Below are 19396 nucleotides of genomic sequence, written 5' to 3'. Positions count from 1 at the left end.
CCTTTTTAAAAATTTGTATCTTCTATTCTTATACTTAGTCTGGTTAAAATGGAACTGACCTCACATAAGTCTTTTCTTGACCTTGACTTTTCAATTGTTACTCCTCATTTACTGGTGATCTGAGATTGCTTTTTTAAACTTCTCCATGGATGTGGGGTGTTTGTACCCAAATATCTGTCAGCCGGTCTGCTCATTTCCCACTTAACAGCTTCCTGGTCAGGCTTCGTTCACGAAGCCCTTCACATGCACAGGGGGGACCACCTCTCCAGACAGAGCAAAACTAGCTTTCACTAAAGAAAACAGAAGTGACTCTAGTCCCCTAATTCCTTCTTCTAAAACTTATTACTGCTCATTTTGCCCTAATCTTCCTTGCCTTTTCCCCTCCGCAAAGCTACAGCTTCTAAAGTATCTCTTTGACTCTGTACACATAACTGTGTCACCACGTTTCTGTGTTCATTCTAGTAGCCAATACGATTTTAATTCTCAGAGTGGGAATTTTTTCTTTCCACTCACATTCAATCCCTAGTCATTTCTCTTCTAGCTTGACTCAATTCTTATCATGTGATTTCTCTTTCTCTCTGAAATGACAGCTTTTCCACCTTCCAATTCTCCATTTTTCTGTTCCTCCAATGTGTCCTTTATCTTGGCTTTCAGTTCCTCACACCCTAAAATGCCCTTTTGTCTTTCAAGCTATAGCTCATCTTCCCTTACTTCTTTCTATTATATATTAAATACATGGACTTTGATAGACTATAAGAAACCTTAAAATCTTCTCAATGAGCTAACTATATCATAGAACAACAGCAGCTTTTAATATCTTTTAGAATCTGACTCCTTCCCAGGAGCTTTTGTAAAAATTATACCCAAGTTCACATACATTAGATGGTGATATAAAAAGTAGAGAAGGGCATAAGAAAGTTCCAAACAGCATCCTTTAAAAAGAAATCTACCCAGAATCTGATCTTATAACTATCAATGTTTATTCAATCAACTAGGGAAGCAGGAGAAGGGAGAGAATGCCAGTGGGAGAAAATAGTGATAAAGAAAGATTGTGAACATCTACAAAGTTTGAACTTTATTCTATAAAAGGGAGGGAGCTATTACAGACAAAATCAAACTGGCAAATGGACATTTACCACTTTTTACCTCTAAACAAACCTGCATTAGAAGATGCAGCTTTAAGTCGCTCTTCATGTTAATGTTAATGGAATTAAACTTCCTGAATAACACTCATCAGGCACCTGTTTTTATAACTTATAAAATGGAAACAATTCCTCCAAGAAAATTTAAAATGTAGCTTCATCTTTGTTAGAAGTCCAGTGGAAATCAATTAGAGGCTGCCACTTTGAGGCTTCTGCAGAAAGCATGTCAATCTATAATTCATCAAGGAGGCCAGAGGCTGCCTGCCAGCTCTGTCCTGGTGCGACCCGAGGGACCCCTTCCTTCACGCTCCCTTCCCAGTAAGCCCCTCCGCCTCTCTCCTTTGGGACTTCTCTTTGTTGCCTTGGTTTGCCGCTGCTCCGGCTCTGACACGTGCCGGCCTCCTCCCTCTTGGCCTGACAGTTTTGGGTACTGAGTATTGTTTTCTTGTGGCTTGTCCCCCTAGCATTCCCTGGGGTGCACAATCAGGCATCCTGGGAGCTTGCTCCTCTCTTTAGCCCAAACCTAGGACAGCAAGTGCTGAATAAAGGAAGGAACCAGAACTTGAAAATACCACAACAAGCCATTGACATAAAACATGATCGAAAGGATGAGCAAAATAAAATAAAGATATAAAATGTTTCACCTGATGGGCCAGAATATAGATATTGTGTCCAACATCTTTTGGAGAAACACCATCATCTCCACCCTCGTCATCCCCATGATCACATTCCAATCCTTGGTTGTAGGCATTTTTCATCACATCCACCTAGCGACACACACACAAAAAAAGGCTTGAAATGCCACAAACAACATCCTTTTTAACTTGTTGGTGAAATGTAATTAAAAACTGGGAAGCTTCATGAGACTCCAAAGTATAAGAGGATTCTAAATGAAAATGGCCTTGGAAATCATCTTTATTTAAATGAAGAGGTTAGAAGTTTCCCCTTTCCCTTGGGAAATTTTGCTTTGATTTTTGAATGCTGATAATGCCAAAGTTCCCACGAATCAGGAGAATCTGGAACCCTGCTAAACATCCATTATTTATTAAGCGCCCACTAGGTAACGGGGAGACATGGTGCTGGATATTGTACTGGAGGCTGAGGATCCAGCAGTGGACAGGACACAGTATCCACCCTCAAGGAGCTTCCTCCCGTCCAGTGGGAGAGTCAGCAGGTAAAGGGGCAAACACAACAGAGGTCGCCAGTCTTGCAGCAGGGCTAAGTGTGAGGCTCCCAGGGAGCCCAGAAAAGCTGCACCTAACTCAGGAAAGAGGCTGAGGGTGGGCTACAAGGAGGAAGTGGACATGAGATAACATGTTGTCTGCAGAGCAAACAGCATGTTCAAAAGGCAACTGTGCAGTGGTGTTGTTGAATAGATGCACAATTTATTGCCCCATTTAACCACAGGCTGGGACATCTATTGCTCCTCTTAACCCACTGCCTGCAGATCTAGGCTCTCTTTAAACATATGTTAAATCAAACTGCATCTTATCTCTTACCTTATCTGCCCTCCTGAGTGCATTCTTTACCAGTAAAGTGAGAGCAAGAGCGTGTGGTGCCAGCCTTCCATGGGATTTCCCCATAGCACCAACAATGGTGCCAATGAGAGTGGGAATTAGTCATTGGGGCACTGAGCTATATGGTTTGAGTATGTTCTCAATGCTTTTGAAATCCAATGCTTTTAAAACATGCCTACAGTCTCTCAAAATTTGCATATTATGAGTGAGAAAGAAAATATAACTTCTACAATAGGAAGACCCACTAATGATCGCAGTGGAATCTCCATCAAGGCTTTGCACAATTTTCTCTAGGCCAAGCATTGTACAACATTCCTCTGAAGGAATAATTATAAACGACATTCGTTTTAGTTTTATTTTTCAGAAAAAAGTATAAATAATATTTTTGAGGGGCACAAACTTTTTTTTTACATACCTTCCTCATATATGCCAATAAACTATTAATATTAAACTAAAGCCAACTTTTTTTTCTGGTAAAACACATTTGCATATAGTTTAGTAGACAGACAATTTGGCTAAGAAAAGTGCTTGGAGTAGATACAATTACTGAAGCCATAAGGCACCTTTGCCATCACAGGGCCTTCTGAAGTATTCATGATGCTAGGTCATGATGTTCCATTACACCTTGGTAGAGCAGTGAGAGTTGCTAGACTTTTTTTCTGACATGCATACTGTAAAATTGTCCCTTTTAGGCTACACATTATTAACACAGCTTTTAAAAGTTTTCTTACCAGTTCCCTGGGTCTCATGTTAAAAAGAATTCTTTCTGCATTCTCGCTGTCATGTCTGCTTTCCATAATGGCCAGCAAAAGCTTGGAGGCGTTGTTCTGGAGACACAGATTGAATTAATGCGCATGCAAAGTCTATTTCATGGATTAACGATCCTCTGCATTTGTTTTAATTGAGATTACCGGGGCTATTTTTTTTTAATCAAACAGAATTTAAAACTGCTAATTTCTTTTGTCTTTTAAGATTTTAAAACAGAATGTTTTACTTCATTGTCAACACAAAGTAAAATTAATGAATCATGAGAGACGTGTTACAAAGGATATTTTAAATATTGGTGAAAAGGTGCTTTAAATGCAACATTGACTTACTATATACTACAGTAAAGTATAATCACATTTTTCTTCACTATTTCCTAAATAGGCATTTCTATGATGACATTTTAACAAGCAAGTAAGGTGAACAAGGATCAATGACATATTTTACAGAAATAGTATATAATTTAAAGAATTTAGCAACATTGTTTTTAAGATGAAATATTAATATATATTGGAAAATTAAAACTTTAAATAAATCTGAGCAATAATTATAATTAATCTAAATTTATGTGTCAGAAATACAATATAAATTTGCATTATATATGCAACGTTTACCATCTGGGTTGTAGAAGAATAATATTTTCTAGTTTTGTTTACCAGAGGATGAAAATAGCTTATGTTGTCTTTGATGTGTTCTAATTTGGTGTATAAATATGTTGTATCAAACATTTTCACCTATAGATATCAAAAATGTTTCTGATACAATTTATAATCCAAAACAGGTACTGCAGAGTCACAGAAAGTCTTGCCACAGAAAGCACAATACCCTAAATATTTGAAAGATGTTTCTTTACACTGTGCTTTTAATAGCAATGTCATAGAAATCTGTCGATAATAAAATAAATCCAGAAGATATGTCTACAAAATGTCTTTTATAATATTCATTTAGATAAAAATCTTAACCTCCACATACAATCTTTGACAAGAGTACAAAAGAAGTTAAAGCAAATGCCTTTAAGATACTTCTAGTGACTCAAAGTTAACATCTTATAGAATAAAAAGTTACATTGAATCAGTGTTCAATCTAGGTAGACAATCACCACATAAATTTTGTTAAGGTTGTGCAAATTAACTCTACTGCATAGTTTTAACACCAAATTCTATACAGTTATTTTTTCTCTCAAAAGTACAGCCTAAATATCATCTTAAGCAACTAATATTAGCAACAATGATGATGAAGACAACAATTATGACACCAATGTCACTCACCCATGATGAAAAGATTTTAGTACTTTGGGGTGGGGGGAAGTATTATCTTTTTGTGTCCTATTTTTATGTTTTGCAGATTTGTACCAATCCCGAAATCCACTTCTATAATCTAGTATCCCATATAAACAATATACCAAAAAAATAAGGTTCCAGGATTAGTGTAGACCCCAAATCCTTAGAGCGATCTGAACAGACCTCCATGGATTTCCAAACTAAAACCTTGGCATCACTAACGGTGCTCTCTAATGAGCCATGCTCAGTACGCCCAATATGTGATAGCTTAAAAATACATCCAATTTCAGAATGCTATTGGCAATGTGGCATTTTTTTCTAACTAATCTTTTTCATACTATGTCAGAAGAATAGAAATCTTGTAAATGACCTACTGACATATGAATCAATTTGAAAGTACAAGAGTCTACACATAGTGAAAACTCAAATGGAAGTGTCAGTGTTTATAGGGGATTTTCTTCCAAAAGAAATAAGAGTCTTAAAAAAAAAAAAACCTACCTATTAACAAGTTAAGCATGTCATATTCACAGCTTACTTGTGCAAATGAAAATAAAAAGTAAGGACAAGATATATACACAAAAAATTCATAGAATCTTACATTAAGTATATACTCAAAATTATGGATGATTTAGCAATCCAATTCATAAAACCTTAACATTTTTAATACAGTATCTCTGTGTTACAGAGAATTTATTACTTAAAGCATCCTATTCATTGAAGCCCCTCAAATTTGCCAGTATATATGTCATTCAGTCTTACAAACATTGTTCTCATGTTAGCAATATGTACAAAACCCCATAGATGGTTTAGAAAGGTATACTCATTGTATTCTTTAAGTAAAAAACTATACTTTAAATATTTAAAGTCAAGTCCATACAATATTTGGTATTGTAGACATACCTTGATTTATCCAACTATCATATTTTAAAAGGTGTAAATAAATTTTACTTATTGAAATAAATAAAAATTTAAATAATTTTTTCAAAAGCATTTATATTTAAATAACAAAGAATATCTTTGTGCTATTAAGTCATACCCTATCATTTAATTTTTTTACATAGGTTTTGATTTGTAAATAATCTATATGCCTATACTTTAAATTGGTGAGTCATTCAGTATTTGCTCCCATTAATTTATATTAATCAAAAATGAGATTTAAAGGTATAGTCTTTAATGAAGGATTTAAAAAGCCAAAGATCAAGTCCTCTCTGTGTTGTTTCTTTATAAATTATGGTTACAGATGAATTTAAGATAAAATAACAAAAATTTTTCTAATAACTTAAATTAAGCTGACTGTCATATATGCCTGGGCTGGTTTTACTAACTGAAGCATGATACTAACGAGCAAATGGCACAACTACAGTCTACGTAAGGATCACCTTCATTCTAATCTATGAATAGAAAGATCCAAAGAATATACATATTGCAAATGAAAACAGCAAAAAATTAAAAACTCATCTCTTCTATTAAAGGAAGCGCTTGCTTTCTAAGAGCCTTTAGCACAATCTTCACATAAGTAAGATATACGTACATTCCATTATATACCTAAAGCTATGTGTAGATAAAGAATTACAAAAATATCATTCCTAGTCTTCTTGGCCAGAAATTTACCCATACAAAGTTAAACTTAATTATATATTCCCCATGATATTGGATACACCTGGCTTTACAGACAAATTGTATTTAACCAATGATTTTTTTTATCTGCTTGATACTAAACACAATAATGTGGTCTTTAATAATTCATCTCAATTGCATATCATGCCTCAGCATTTGGGCTTTAAAAAGTTTCTTGTATATTAATTTGTCTATTTCCATTTGAACTAAAAATAATTTTTTTTAGAAAATGTTACTGTGCTCCTGAGCTCTGATAAATGGAACTGCTGAGAAGTGTGCATAGGGCTTAAATTAAAGGAACCCTTTAAAAGGAGTGTGACCATCACAAAGTATTTTAGGGAAAAAATAAAATTTTAATGTAAAAGAGAACAACTTTTAGAAAGAAGAGAGTCATAAAACTAAAATACAGCACTCCTTTGACTTTGTCTAATTAATTGTGACTTGCTAAATGGAATTCTGTAGTCAAGGTGAATTAAAAATATATGGTATAGTAAATGTTGAGCTCCTTTTGCTTCTCTATATAATGAAAAATATAAAATAAAAACAGAGGGGAAGTAGTGACACAAAGTGGGTGCTTGAAGAACTTCTAGTAAAGGACCCTGCCATTGAACGTGACCTTAAAGTTAATTTCCATTTTATCAGGAATTTAGTGAACATTGTGCTTTCACCATCCCTTTCTGTCAATCGATTAGCTGAAAAATGATAATATCTTCCTTTTTACAAGAATCAACTCTGAAAGGGAGTTTTATGCCATAGAAAATGTAACTTTCTCTGCCTGAATGGTGAATTTACTCTACCTTTAGTTGGAGCACCAGGTCCATTCGGTATTTACCAAGAGGGTTTATGTCATTTAGAATCAAAGCAATGATGATATCAATCCCATTAGATTCATGAGTAGCAATACAGGTCTAGAAAACAAAATATTTGTAAAATAACATTTTATTCCCAGCATAGCACTAGACATAATAGAACATAAAATAACAGAATCACCTTAGTTTTTGATCTTTAAAACATAATTAAGATTTAACTTTGAGCATGTAATTTATTCTTTTGTGTAGGGTCTATTAATTGATGAGTATTGATTAATTGGCTTTGTATGCAGAACACTGACAGAGATACATTGTGTGAAGCACGTATCTTTTAAAATGAACCATTTTTATAGAATTTTGAAGACTACTGGTTAAATTAAATACTCTGTCAGTCAATAAATTTTAACATACCCATTGACAGAGGAGTTCCTTAAACTTGGAATTTTAAGATTTAATCTATTCTAAAAGAATATTCTTATTTATGGAGGTGTGTCCCTCATACCCATGATTTGTAAGTAAATTTCATAGTACTGATGTAGCATTTTATAGTACTGATGTAGTGTTTAACTGCTACCTAATGCTAAATTGGTGACAGGACATGCTGGTTTGCGTACTGGGTGGCAGCAAAGACAAGTGATGTGAGAGTCTCCTAGTGTTTTGGGGGACATACTGTCAATAATGATAGGTGAGAGAAAAGTTGTGTAGATTTCTTAAACTTAGGTGATTTATAGAGGGATCACGATCGGGGAAAGTTTATAGACCATCCTGAGAGATAAACATCATTTTGAAGGTTAAGATCGACTGGGTTAGGGTTCTAACCTTAATTTCATAGAACTTAAAATCAGGAACTCATAAGGTGGATTTGTGGGACTGTGTGTTACAATGTAGCACCTTGTCAAGGGGTATGAAAATTAAATTAACTCACCTCACAAAGGGACAGTTAAATGAGAAAGTAAATTCAAGGCAACTTCAAAATAACTGCTTTTTCAGTATGGGCCCCATTTTTTCCTTCATACAAGGAAATTTTACCTCCCTTGACACAGAAGAAAGGTGTTTTCCACCCATTTTCTACATTTCCTAAGGTTCTGCTCATTAAAATGTTTGCCAAACTTAAAGGGAATGTATTTGCAAATCATCTCTAGAATTTCCTAGCAACCTTCTTTGCTTCCACACATTTTCAGAGCATGGAGAATTACATGTGGGATTCATGTTGTTCCATAATTAGCTTTTACTTTTACAGCTTATTTGATTTTAGTAAATTACTTTCAAAACTCAATTCCATTCTCTTATAAGACTAAAACTGGGAAACATTCTTACAGGCTTTGCATGAAATAGTAAAAGAGATACATGATATACATATTTTCTATTATAGATGTATAAAATTTTATCAACAACAAAACCAAATCCTTGAATTTGTGTATTTTTCCTTAGCTTTGAATCAACAGTTAGGTTTTCTTGTATCATTGCCCTAGGAGAATGAAATATAATCCAGAAAAATACAAGGCAAAATCCACAAACTCTTTTAGTATGTCATACGTATATTACAGAAGGGGAAGAATACCCCCATCATGAATTATCAAATATTTATGCCAATAATTGTCATGTTTTTATTTTATACATCCATGTATATATGTGCATGTATATATATGTTCAAACATATATGTGTGCATGTGTAGATATCCTATGCATGTGTATATGTACCATATAAATTGCAATTAAAAAAAAACAAACTTCTTTTTCACATTTCTTTTCTATGTCAACCATTGATGTTTGGCCTCAATGGCTTCTTGAAAATTTAAATCCAGAAATGTTTGTGACTTGAAAACTTCTTCCAGGATGGATCCACGCCTGGGACGGTAGCTCCGTGAGGACCTGAGCAGAGGCTGCACAGTCAGCTCGTCAACCTCAGGGCCACTCCGTTGCCCTTTACCGACCCAAGTGTTCTGCCTTCTACTCCCACAGTGTGTCCTTAATATCCAAGAAAATGGAATCAGAGACAAATATTCTGGAAAATAGAGTTGAAACTGCCTGCCAAAATGTAGTATGCTGAAAAGAGCACTCTATTTAGATTCAGAATCAAATGTCCTGAGTTGTAAAAATGGCTCTACCGCTTACTGAGTCTGTCACTCTGAGACTCTGGAAACTTAATCTTTGAGTCAGAACCTATTCATCAGCCAAATAGGAGCAATAACACCTACTTCATGTTTACTGTGAATGTAAAAGAGATAATATACACTACCCACTGCAGCGGAACCAAAGGAGTCAAAGAAAGTTCATTCCACAAACCCCGGAAAGAGTCACTAAAGATGAAAACTGAGTAATGGTCAAGAAACATATTTCACCCTTTTTAGTAAGTTTGATTTTTATCTTGAACATTTTCCTGGGAATTTTTTTTATGATAAAATTAAATAAAAATATGGCAGAGTGTCTGCTAGTCTATAATTCGGCCTTTGTAGGTTTTTTTAGGGAAGCAAAAATGTCTGGCAAAGAAAGAAAAGAGATCTTTTAAATGTACACAAATGTTGGCTCCTTCTCCAACTTGGTCGTTTTGTTAATTGGTCATGAACGCTTCTGTGTGAAGAACTGCTTTCGCGGTTACCTGATTTTCATGGCACGGGCCCTGGCAATACTCCGTCAAGCTCTCCAGGGTTTGGTTGACCAGAGCCACGTTCTTCTCATTGATGTAGAGACCCAGCAGGCCCAAGCCGCCAGTGGTACTTCCACAAATGCAGTCCAAAAACTGAAGGGTCTCACAGACGAGGTTGTAATTTGTTTTGTTGTTTTGATTCCTCAAGAAGTTCTGAAGGCAAAAGAAAAAGACACCTGACGGGTTAAAAAAAAATCACGGTGCTAATTGTTTTCAGTTCTCCCTACATGTGTGTCTTTCTAATTCAAAAAGATCCCCATGGCAGTGTGGAATGGAATTTCTTTTTGTAAGAAAAGTCTCCGTATTAATTAAACTTCTCCTTGGTTTGGGGACGGGGAGAAAGGCCCTTAGGATTTTCTTCAAGCATATGTATTTATCAGCATCATTCATAATAAACAATTCTCAATGTCTTTATCTCAAAATTATATAGAGAGGGTGAAAATAATAGGAAGTAAGAAAAAGAGAAGGAAGAGGGAAACTAGATTTTCAAGTATAAGTGATCCCTTATAAATAGTTCAGCTTCACTATTCATTGTTTTTAAATGATACAACCATTATGAAGGGCAACTTGGAAGCATCTATCAAGATTTCAGTTAATGTACAGCTCCACTTCCAAAAAGCTGTTCTAGACATACGGACACAAGTACACAAAGAGGTTTTGTAAAAGCAGACTGCTTGTTACAGCAAAGACCAGAAACCGTATCCTACCTGGGGTAATGTCACTGGTTTAAGAGATAATACTTACATACAAACAGTAAAACATTATAAAACTATAAAAAGGAGGTATTTCAATATGTACTGATAAACATAACCTAGCAATTAGTAATTGACTAATAAGGTATATTACTAAATGAAACATGTAAGTTTAGGAACACTTTTTAAAATTAAAAAAAAAAATTTTTTTACTTGCACAGATCAATATGGTTATATACACATAAAAATTTCTGGAAGAAAAAACAATCAGTTAACAGTGATTTTCTCCAGGGAATAAACCTGGAGAAATAGTAAGCAGGAAGGGAAACTTTTATTTTTTATTTTAATTTAGTACTTGTTTTTATTAATTTCATTTGTTATTTATTTATTTGAATTTATTTCTACCATTTATTCTTCTTAAAACAAAACTATTTTAAAAGTAACATCTTCCACAGTGTTTGATACACTTCTGTCAAATATTTGCTCAGATACTATATAATCTCTCAAGAGTGGGGAACCTGAGGCCTCAAGACCACATGTGGCCTTCTAGGTCCGTAAGTGTGGCCTTTTACTAAATCCAAATTTTACAGAACAAATCCTTTTATTAAAAGGGATGCATTAGAGAAAGAGGAAGCTTTTCTTGCCTCTTTTGGTGCTTAAAAAAGAACAATCTTAAAATCAGAAGGCCACAGGTTCCCCATACAAATGCAAAAAAGAGGCCAAAATTCATAGGCACCCCTAAGAGTGACAAAGGGAAATGTAGCAAAGAAGATGAAAGACAACAACTACATTCATTTGCAAAGGCATCAACCTTCATTCTTGTAAAAAATCCTCTTCTATATAACTCTGTTTCTAAATAAGACATACAAATATACTCGGCATCCTCACTCAAGAAATACGAATTGGGTTGGAAATAATGAAAATCCTTTAAGTATATGAAACCATGAAAGATACAGATGAGATGAATATGGCCTTACTCAACAAATACCAGAATACTAAGAATAAATGATGCCCATTGAGGCTAAAAAGCTTTGCGTTGATACACAGAATGATACTGTATAAGCCTGATTTTTTTTCTTGCATAAAGGAATTTTCCTTTAATTTTTCTTCACTGATACAAAAGTTTCTTCCCATTTCAGAATGGCACAATTGCTTTTATTGATTATCTTTCCAAAACACTCTCCAAAACAACTTGTCAGTTTTATTCGAATTTAATTACTTATAACCATACGCCATGTTCTCAGCTTTCACACAAAACAGGACAAATACCTGCAGTTCTCGGTTGTGATTCTCACACAGCAGCTGAAGGAATCTCAGTATTGGCTGCATGATGGCAATTGCAGGACTCATTGTCACTTCCTCCGCAGACTTTTCCTCAGCATTTCCCGCTTCTGGTCCTGTGCACATAATGTCTATTTCTGGATCCATTTCTCTTCTGTATACACAATATGCTTTGGATGTTGCCGAAGAAGCTTCTGTTAGTTGCCCTTTCATTCCCTCTTTTAAATGTAATGATGAATCTCTTACTGAAAATAAAGCAGTACTCTTACATACCTGAACCAATTTCCTTTTGCTAATTCAAAAAAAAAAAAAAGACAACCAGGTATCCACACTCTCTAACAACTGAATTAAAAATCATTGGACAAGAGGTGCAATAATTTCAAAAAAAGGATTTGAAGTAGCAACTAAAATGTCAAATTCCCAATGAGAAATTTAGAAGAACTTGTGTCTTTCTGATATATATCAGAAATATATATATATTTCACACATGTGAGAAGGTAAGAAACATGATGTGACAAACTTCAAAATGTTAATATTTTTATGATTTGTATTTAATACACTGACGATTTTGTCATTTCAAATACCAAGAATCTTTTTCTTGGCACTGGGTGCTAAAATTTCTGTTTTTTAGAGTTTAATTTTCATGGTCACTTAAAAGGTTTGGGGCAGTTATTCTTTACCACGCATGCCACAATGAAATCAAACATTTTTCATGCCTCCGGTTGCCTCGTACTGATTATGTCTCATTTAAGTTTGATCCTGCAGAGATGTTTTAGGGTCAAACCCATGAACGAAATTCTTTATGGATGATCAGAGCCACAGTGGGGGTAATTAAACCAAGAGAAGTGAGATAACAAAGATGAGTGAGATTTAAACGTTGTTACCCTCTTTTCTCTCACTCTATTCTCCCAAATACTCAAATACTTCTTTACCTCTCATTCGTGGACCAGATGTCATCAATTCACTGTCATCGTCCCTTTTTTTGCTACCTAAATCTATGGTATTAACTGTCACTGTTGATCTTATCTCTTTCTGAGCAGCCTTCATTCGATCATAGAGAACTTTGAAGAATTTTTCTGACTTTTTTTGTTCATGCAACTGCTGGTAGAAAGAATACTGCAAGAAAACATATTTTAAGATATCAATACCCAAGGGGAGACAAATGGTGTTTTTATGTTTGAAATAAACATAAGCATTATAGATAAAAGCACACATTTAATGTGCTACCCATATTTCATAAATTGACAGCCTTTGCCAGTGTCTTGTACTATTTAATGTGTACTAATAATAGCCAGTATTTACTTAGCACTTTCCACTAAACTCTAACACATTTCTATATGCTATTTAATTTATCCTTACTGATTATATATTTTTAAAAAAATGTATAAGGACACTGTAAGAAGTTGTATGGAAAGAGTTCTGTAAGTATTATATTACTAAGTCATGCATTGATTCCACACATATTTATTGAGTGCCTACTGTGTGCCAGCTCCAATGCTAACACTAAGGAATAGAACAAAAAGGAAAAGCAACCACAATCCCTGTCCTCATGAGTTTGTAATCTAAAGTATGAAGAGTTTGTAATCTGAAGTAGAAAACAGCCACAAATCCAACGGTCATCCTGTATAAATATGAGCTTATGGAAAGTTACAAGGAGTTATTTTTCCCTTTAACTTAAAGTATATTAGTTTAGAACATGTTACCATGGTAGCATTACTCACGGGAACCCACTGATGAATAGGTATGAAGTTCTTTTGGTACTTCATTAGCTAAAGTGCTTCACATGGAGTCTAGGACAAACCCACCCTAAAATAAATTCTGCTTGATAGTGAATAATGATGTAGAGAGGGTATGATAAATTATGTCTTAGTAAGATGTGCAAATATTAGGTCTTGGGAATATATACCCCAATCATCATCTGCTCAGTGTTTTCTGGAAGTATCTAGGAGAAGAGGGAGGAGATAGACAAGATCATACACTCCAGAGAAGATAGAATTTGAAGTGGGTGGGGAAATTATAAATTATTCATACCAAAATTATGAGATAGATATAAGACACACAAAAGCAACATAGTAAAAATTAATAAAGATAATAATCCAAGGGAGCTATATAGGCTTGATGAGAGACAGTATGAAGAAAACATAAGAAAAAAATAATAATAATTTCCAGATCAAGCAGAGCTGGCCATAATCCAATATAAGAAAATTTGAACAGCCAATTTTGAGGAGTTTGCCTTCTGCAGAGATGCTTTCCTAAGGGAATGCCTGCAACTGTGATGCACAGGTCTTGGGATTTGTAAGTTATACTTAATGACATCAGGTCTCAAAATGGTTTCCTGTCTCGCAATTTTCTATATGGGCCATATATATATATATACACAGAGTGTTTTATGAAGCCTTAGATGTCAGCTTCACACCTCCAAAGGGAAGCTCCTAAGCAGAGGGCTAGCAAGCCCTCAAGGAAGCAGGCCAAAAAGTCACAGTAACCATAGCAACTATAGTAAAATAGTCACGCTGGTTCTGTTAATTCAAAGGATTGATGTAGCATTCACAGACCTCTAGGGTCCCCGAATTAAGCTGATGCTTAAGCCCTAATATTTTCAATATAATGGGGTTAGAAGGTGGAAGGAAGTTCCAATGTATTAATGAGGAGTTATGGAAACATGGTGGCTCTACTAAAACAAAGTTTTATAATTTATATAGTTCTTCACACATCACCTCATGGATACTTTCAGTCCAACAGTGTGATGAATAGAGTGTTCTTATTTCCATTTTATAATTAATAAAATGAGGTTAAGTAAAGGTAAGTGACCTGCCCAATATTACATAACTTGTAAGTGATTGAACTAGGATTTAAATCTAAATTTTCTGACTCTGAACCACTAAATTTATAAAGTAACTTCCTAAACTCAAAACAATAGATTATTTAAATAGAGGGCAACTTTTATAAGTCAGAACTCTACAATGCTGAACAGCATGATTTTAATGAAGATTAAAAGTATGCTTCACATATATTTATATAATCTCAACAAGTAGCATTAAGGTTTTCTCTTATTAAAGATATGGTTTTTGCTTGAGAAACTTCCTTCATAAGTTGTAAAGAGTGTAAGGGGAAATTTTAAGGTTTTGTTTTTGTTTTCTTTTTATTTTTAGGAGCTAAGGGTGGTGGATAAACATGTCTGTGTGACAAAAAGTGAAAGAGGCAAAAAAGGAACGTGAAGTGAGGATGGAGAAAGAAGAGAGCATGAAGCAGGGTGAATTTCTCCATGAAATTTTCCAGGGGTGAGGATGGGGAAGGTTATTTCTAGAAAGGAGATGTTAACTGTGGCTAAGAGCAGACTCCATGGGTTTGAAACAACCTGGCTCTATCTCTAACTGTCTATGTGAGCTGTGGTCTATCTCAGTTTCTTCTTCAGTAAGACAGGATAATATACGTGTTACCTCCTAGGTTGTTTGAGGACTAGCCAAGTTAATAAATATGAATCACTAAGAATAGTGCCTAATATTTAGTAGATATTATTTCTCTTGTCATTATTAGTGTCCAATTTGAAATTGTAATGTAAGTACCACCTCTATTCTCCTCAACTGATCTTTTTTTTTTTTTTTTTTTGAGACTGGGTCTCGCTCTGTTGCCCAGGCTGGAGTACAGCAATGCAATCACAGCTCACTGCAGCCTCGAACTCCTGGGCTCAAGCAATCCTCTCATCTAAGCCCAAGTTGCTGGGACTATAGGTGCACACCATCACGCCTGGTTAATTTTTCTTATTTTTTGTAAAGATAGGGTCTCACTATGTTGCCCAGGCTGGTCCTCTTACTCCTAACTTCAAGCAATCCTTCCACCTCAGCTTCCCAAAGTGCTAGGATTACATGTATGAGCCACCATGCCTGGCCTCAACTGATCTTTAATAAATTATATTGATTTATATAGTTAGAAAGGTAGGAATTAAGGAAGTGGTTGCAATTCATACCTCAGTATGACAGCAGGGCTTTCAAGACAATCCATGCACTGAGAAAGCAGAACATCCATGGTAAGGAGACAGTGAGAATATAAACCCCCCAGGTGACTGGCGGGAGTCTTGGGGAGAGCTGAGCTTTAGACTACTACAGAGCAAGGAATAGGATTCAAGTTGACCTCAATTAGACCTTTTAGAGCCAGGAGCACATAGCCAACACTTGGGTTATACAATGATGTACATAAGTTAGGGAACTGAATATGGGAAGGCTGGCGAATGAGATTGTCTTCACCTATCAAAAAAAAAAAAGGTTTTCATATACAAAAGTAATTTAATGCTGTTTCATCAAAAATATTTACTGAATGGCCATAAAGCACTATAGATATAAAGAATAGGACATGATCGCATACATTAAGGAAGTTGATATTTAAATGGAGAGGCAGGGTGTAGTACAAATAATAAAACAAAGTAGCACGCTCAAAGTGCCAAATGAGTATTAAACAAGTGGCATGGGATCTCAGATAAGGGAATGGTCACCAAACACCCCAGACAGATAGGTAAGACTTTGTGAAAGAGATGCAGTTTGATTAGGATCAGTCATTCATAGATCCAGTCACTCCTGAACATTTCTTGAACCTCAAGATTTGGCCACACATGGTGCCAGACACAAGGGGTACAAAGATGTACCACATGTGTTCTCAACCTTTATAAGGATTTATAATTAGCTGGACAGAGCCTGATTCACACATGAAGAGGCCCAATAAAGTGGCAGAGATGCTACTTAAGACGTCTGCCGGTGATAGCAGGGGTGTATAGTAAGCAGTAATCTTTCTGCCCAGTGGGACATGGGGTCAGAAAAGACTTGCCTGGGAAGTCCATTGAGTTGAATCCTCAAAGAGGAGAAAGCAGCATGAGAAATAACACAACACATTTGAGGAACTGCAAAGAGCTTAGTGTAGCCGATGCACAAGAGAAAGGATGGAGGAGGCAAAGAGGTGAAAGAAGAAAGGAAAATTTGAAGAGATTAAAGAATGAAGGATCTTGGACTATAGTAGGGATTTTGCCTTTATAGGGCAGATGACAGATTTTAAGCAGGGGAATAATATGTTTTAGGAGAGATATCTTTGGAGGCAAACATGGAGAATGATTTGGAGATGGACACAACTGGAAGCAGGGGTAACTCTTAGGAAAGTACTTGTTACAGTCCAGGAAAAGATAACAAGGATCTATTAATGTAATGAGGGATGGAGAGTAGGGATTGAAAATAAGAGTGTGGATATGAGAGATGTGCAGAGGGCAGAGTCTCAGAAGTCGGTCATCAGCGAGATGTTCAGGAAGGGAGTGAGGGTGAACAAGTTAAGGTCAAGGCTGATTTTCAGTTGTGGGTCAAACAACTGGGTAGGTGGAGTGCCAGTCACAGAGAGGGAATGCAAAAGGAGGAGGGGGTGTACCGTTCTCTAGAACAATAGTGGATTCTGTTTGGAACATGTTGAGTTTAAGGTACTTGTGGACTTCCCACCAAAGACTTCTGGAAGAAGCTGGATGTTGGACTTAGAACTCCGGTGAATGAGCTGAGAATCATCCACACAGAGTGGAAGTTAAGGATGTGGAAATGGATGAGATTAGGCTGGGGAACAAGTAAAATAACAGAGGAGAGTCCAAAGAAACTGGGGAGATGTCAGGATTCAAGAGCTAAGTAGAGGAAGAGGAACCTTCACAGAAGGCTAAGAAGAAATGGGAGGAGGTAGGAAGACAAACGAGAGGGTGATGTCCTCGGTAGAAAAGGTTTCAAGAAGAGAGAAAAAGTCATCAGTGGTAAATGCCACAAAAACATCATGTAAGTAAGGGCTGAAAGATGTTTTGCTCATGAAGGGATCAAAGAAACAACTTGCCAGGAATTTAAAAGTGGAACATGCAGTTTCTGACGGGAGCTGGCTTATTCCTCAGCAATATGAGAACATAAGTAAGCGCAAATAAGTATGGAGAATGAAGGATGATCCCATTTGATGACCCTCAGTGGCCCAGAAACAGGAATCTAGAAAGTACTGTAATCCAAAGGATTACTTCTAGAGATGCCAAAAGAATCCCTCACTCCTATCCTCTGAATAAATCTACCTCTGATGTTATGTAGTTGCCAAGATAATTTCTTTAGAAAGTCCCAACTGATAGAATTTCCTTGTTTTTAAAGGCTGAGTAATACTCTATTGTATATATGTACCACATATTTTAATCCATTCATCCATTGATATATGAAATAAGCCAGGCACAGAGGGACAAATTCCATATGGACTCACTTATATGCAGAATCTCAAAAAGTCAAACTCACACAAGCAGAGAGGAGACCATTGCTCAATGGATACAAGTTTCAGTGACAGGAGGAATAAGTTTCTGGTGTTCTATTGCACAGCAAGGAGACTACAGTTAATGTATTGTATATTTCAAAATAGCTAAAAAGAGAGAATTTTAAATGTTCCCACTACAAAGAAATGATAAATATTTGAGGTAACAGATATGCTAATTACCCTGATTTGGTCATTCCACAATGTATAAATATATTAAAACATCACACTGTAGCCCATAAATACATACAATTATTATTTGTCAATTAAAAATAAAAATTAAATTAAATGAAAACAAAGAAAGTCCCAATTGAATACTTGGTTGTAGAAGAAAAGACAATTTCCAAGAAAACCCACTCAAATTCCTCTATCACTCCCTTCCTCAACTTCCCCCAGAGGGAAAGTTGTCCTACAGCTTCAGTACTGTGAGAATTTTTAACACTTTTTTTTCCCAACTAAGAAATAAGGTTTTGGGGTTGTTTTTGTCACTATGCCATTTGGTATTCATAAGGCCTTTATTCCTCAAGCCACTGTTACTGGATGTGTCATATATTAAAGTTCCTGTTGTTCAATGTATTGGATGGCTAATTAAAGCAAAATATCTCAGCTTCTCTGTGAATATGGAAAATGGATTTTGAAATTTCTAACTAGTTGTAAGCATACCGTTTCCTTCACTGACCAAGGCAAATCCAGAAAGAGCTGGCTTCTGAGCAGCAAGGCTGACAGCTGGATAGGAGGAATAGATTCTAGTGCTCTACAGTTCTGTATGGTGACCATAGTCAACAACAACTTACTGCATGGTTTCAAATAGCTAGAAGACAAGATCTGGAATGTTCCCAACATAAAGAAAAGACAAATGTTTGAGGTGATGGATATGCTAATTACGATGATTTGATCATTGTACATTGTATATACATTACCAACATATCACACTGTACCCCACAAATATGTACAATTATTATGTGGCCATTAAAAATAACCATACAAGCAAAAAAACAAAAAAGACTGAAGAACAATGTGTGTTCTCTGGGAACATCCCCCAGCTCTCAGGCTCACGCAGCAGGTTTTGCCTTCGGGGGTGGCTGAACCCAGGGGCAAACTGGCAGAAGTTTCAAGGGGAAACAGTGAGGCTTCTGGAAATAGTGGTCTAATCTCCTGTGTGCAGGTGGGAATATTGCTCCCTGTGGTGGAATTCCCGGAATAATGTCAGAAGGATGCGTCCAAGGAATGTTCTCTTTACTGAATAAATTGTGAAGCCCTGTGGTTTCTATAGTAAATCAAATAAATATATAAGGACAATGTGATATGTGTGTTCTGATATAGCAATGAGAAACTAAAAGAAAAACATTATTTTT

The 19396-nt window shown here is 35.8% G+C and overlaps 1 protein-coding gene across 2 annotated transcripts in view; it reads right to left on the bottom strand.

The window, feature by feature from the left end:
- Positions 1-19396, bottom strand: part of ITPR2 (inositol 1,4,5-trisphosphate receptor type 2) — a 461522-nt gene that overhangs the window by 134571 nt on the left and 307555 nt on the right. For both annotated transcript variants that reach the window (XM_045554169.1, XM_045554170.1), the window contains exons 40-45: positions 12683-12866; positions 11739-11995; positions 9730-9930; positions 7119-7229; positions 3391-3486; positions 1787-1909 (exon numbers count right to left, since the gene is read on the bottom strand). In XM_045554169.1, the coding sequence (XP_045410125.1) occupies positions 1787-1909; positions 3391-3486; positions 7119-7229; positions 9730-9930; positions 11739-11995; positions 12683-12866 (972 nt within the window). The remainder of the gene's footprint in view (positions 1-1786; positions 1910-3390; positions 3487-7118; positions 7230-9729; positions 9931-11738; positions 11996-12682; positions 12867-19396) is intronic.

This window comes from Lemur catta, chromosome 6 (genome assembly GCF_020740605.2).
Source record: "Lemur catta isolate mLemCat1 chromosome 6, mLemCat1.pri, whole genome shotgun sequence".
NCBI classification, from domain to species: Eukaryota; Metazoa; Chordata; class Mammalia; order Primates; family Lemuridae; genus Lemur; species Lemur catta.
Note: the sequence above shows the minus strand (reverse complement) of the source record. Positions and strands in the feature narration are given on the sequence as shown.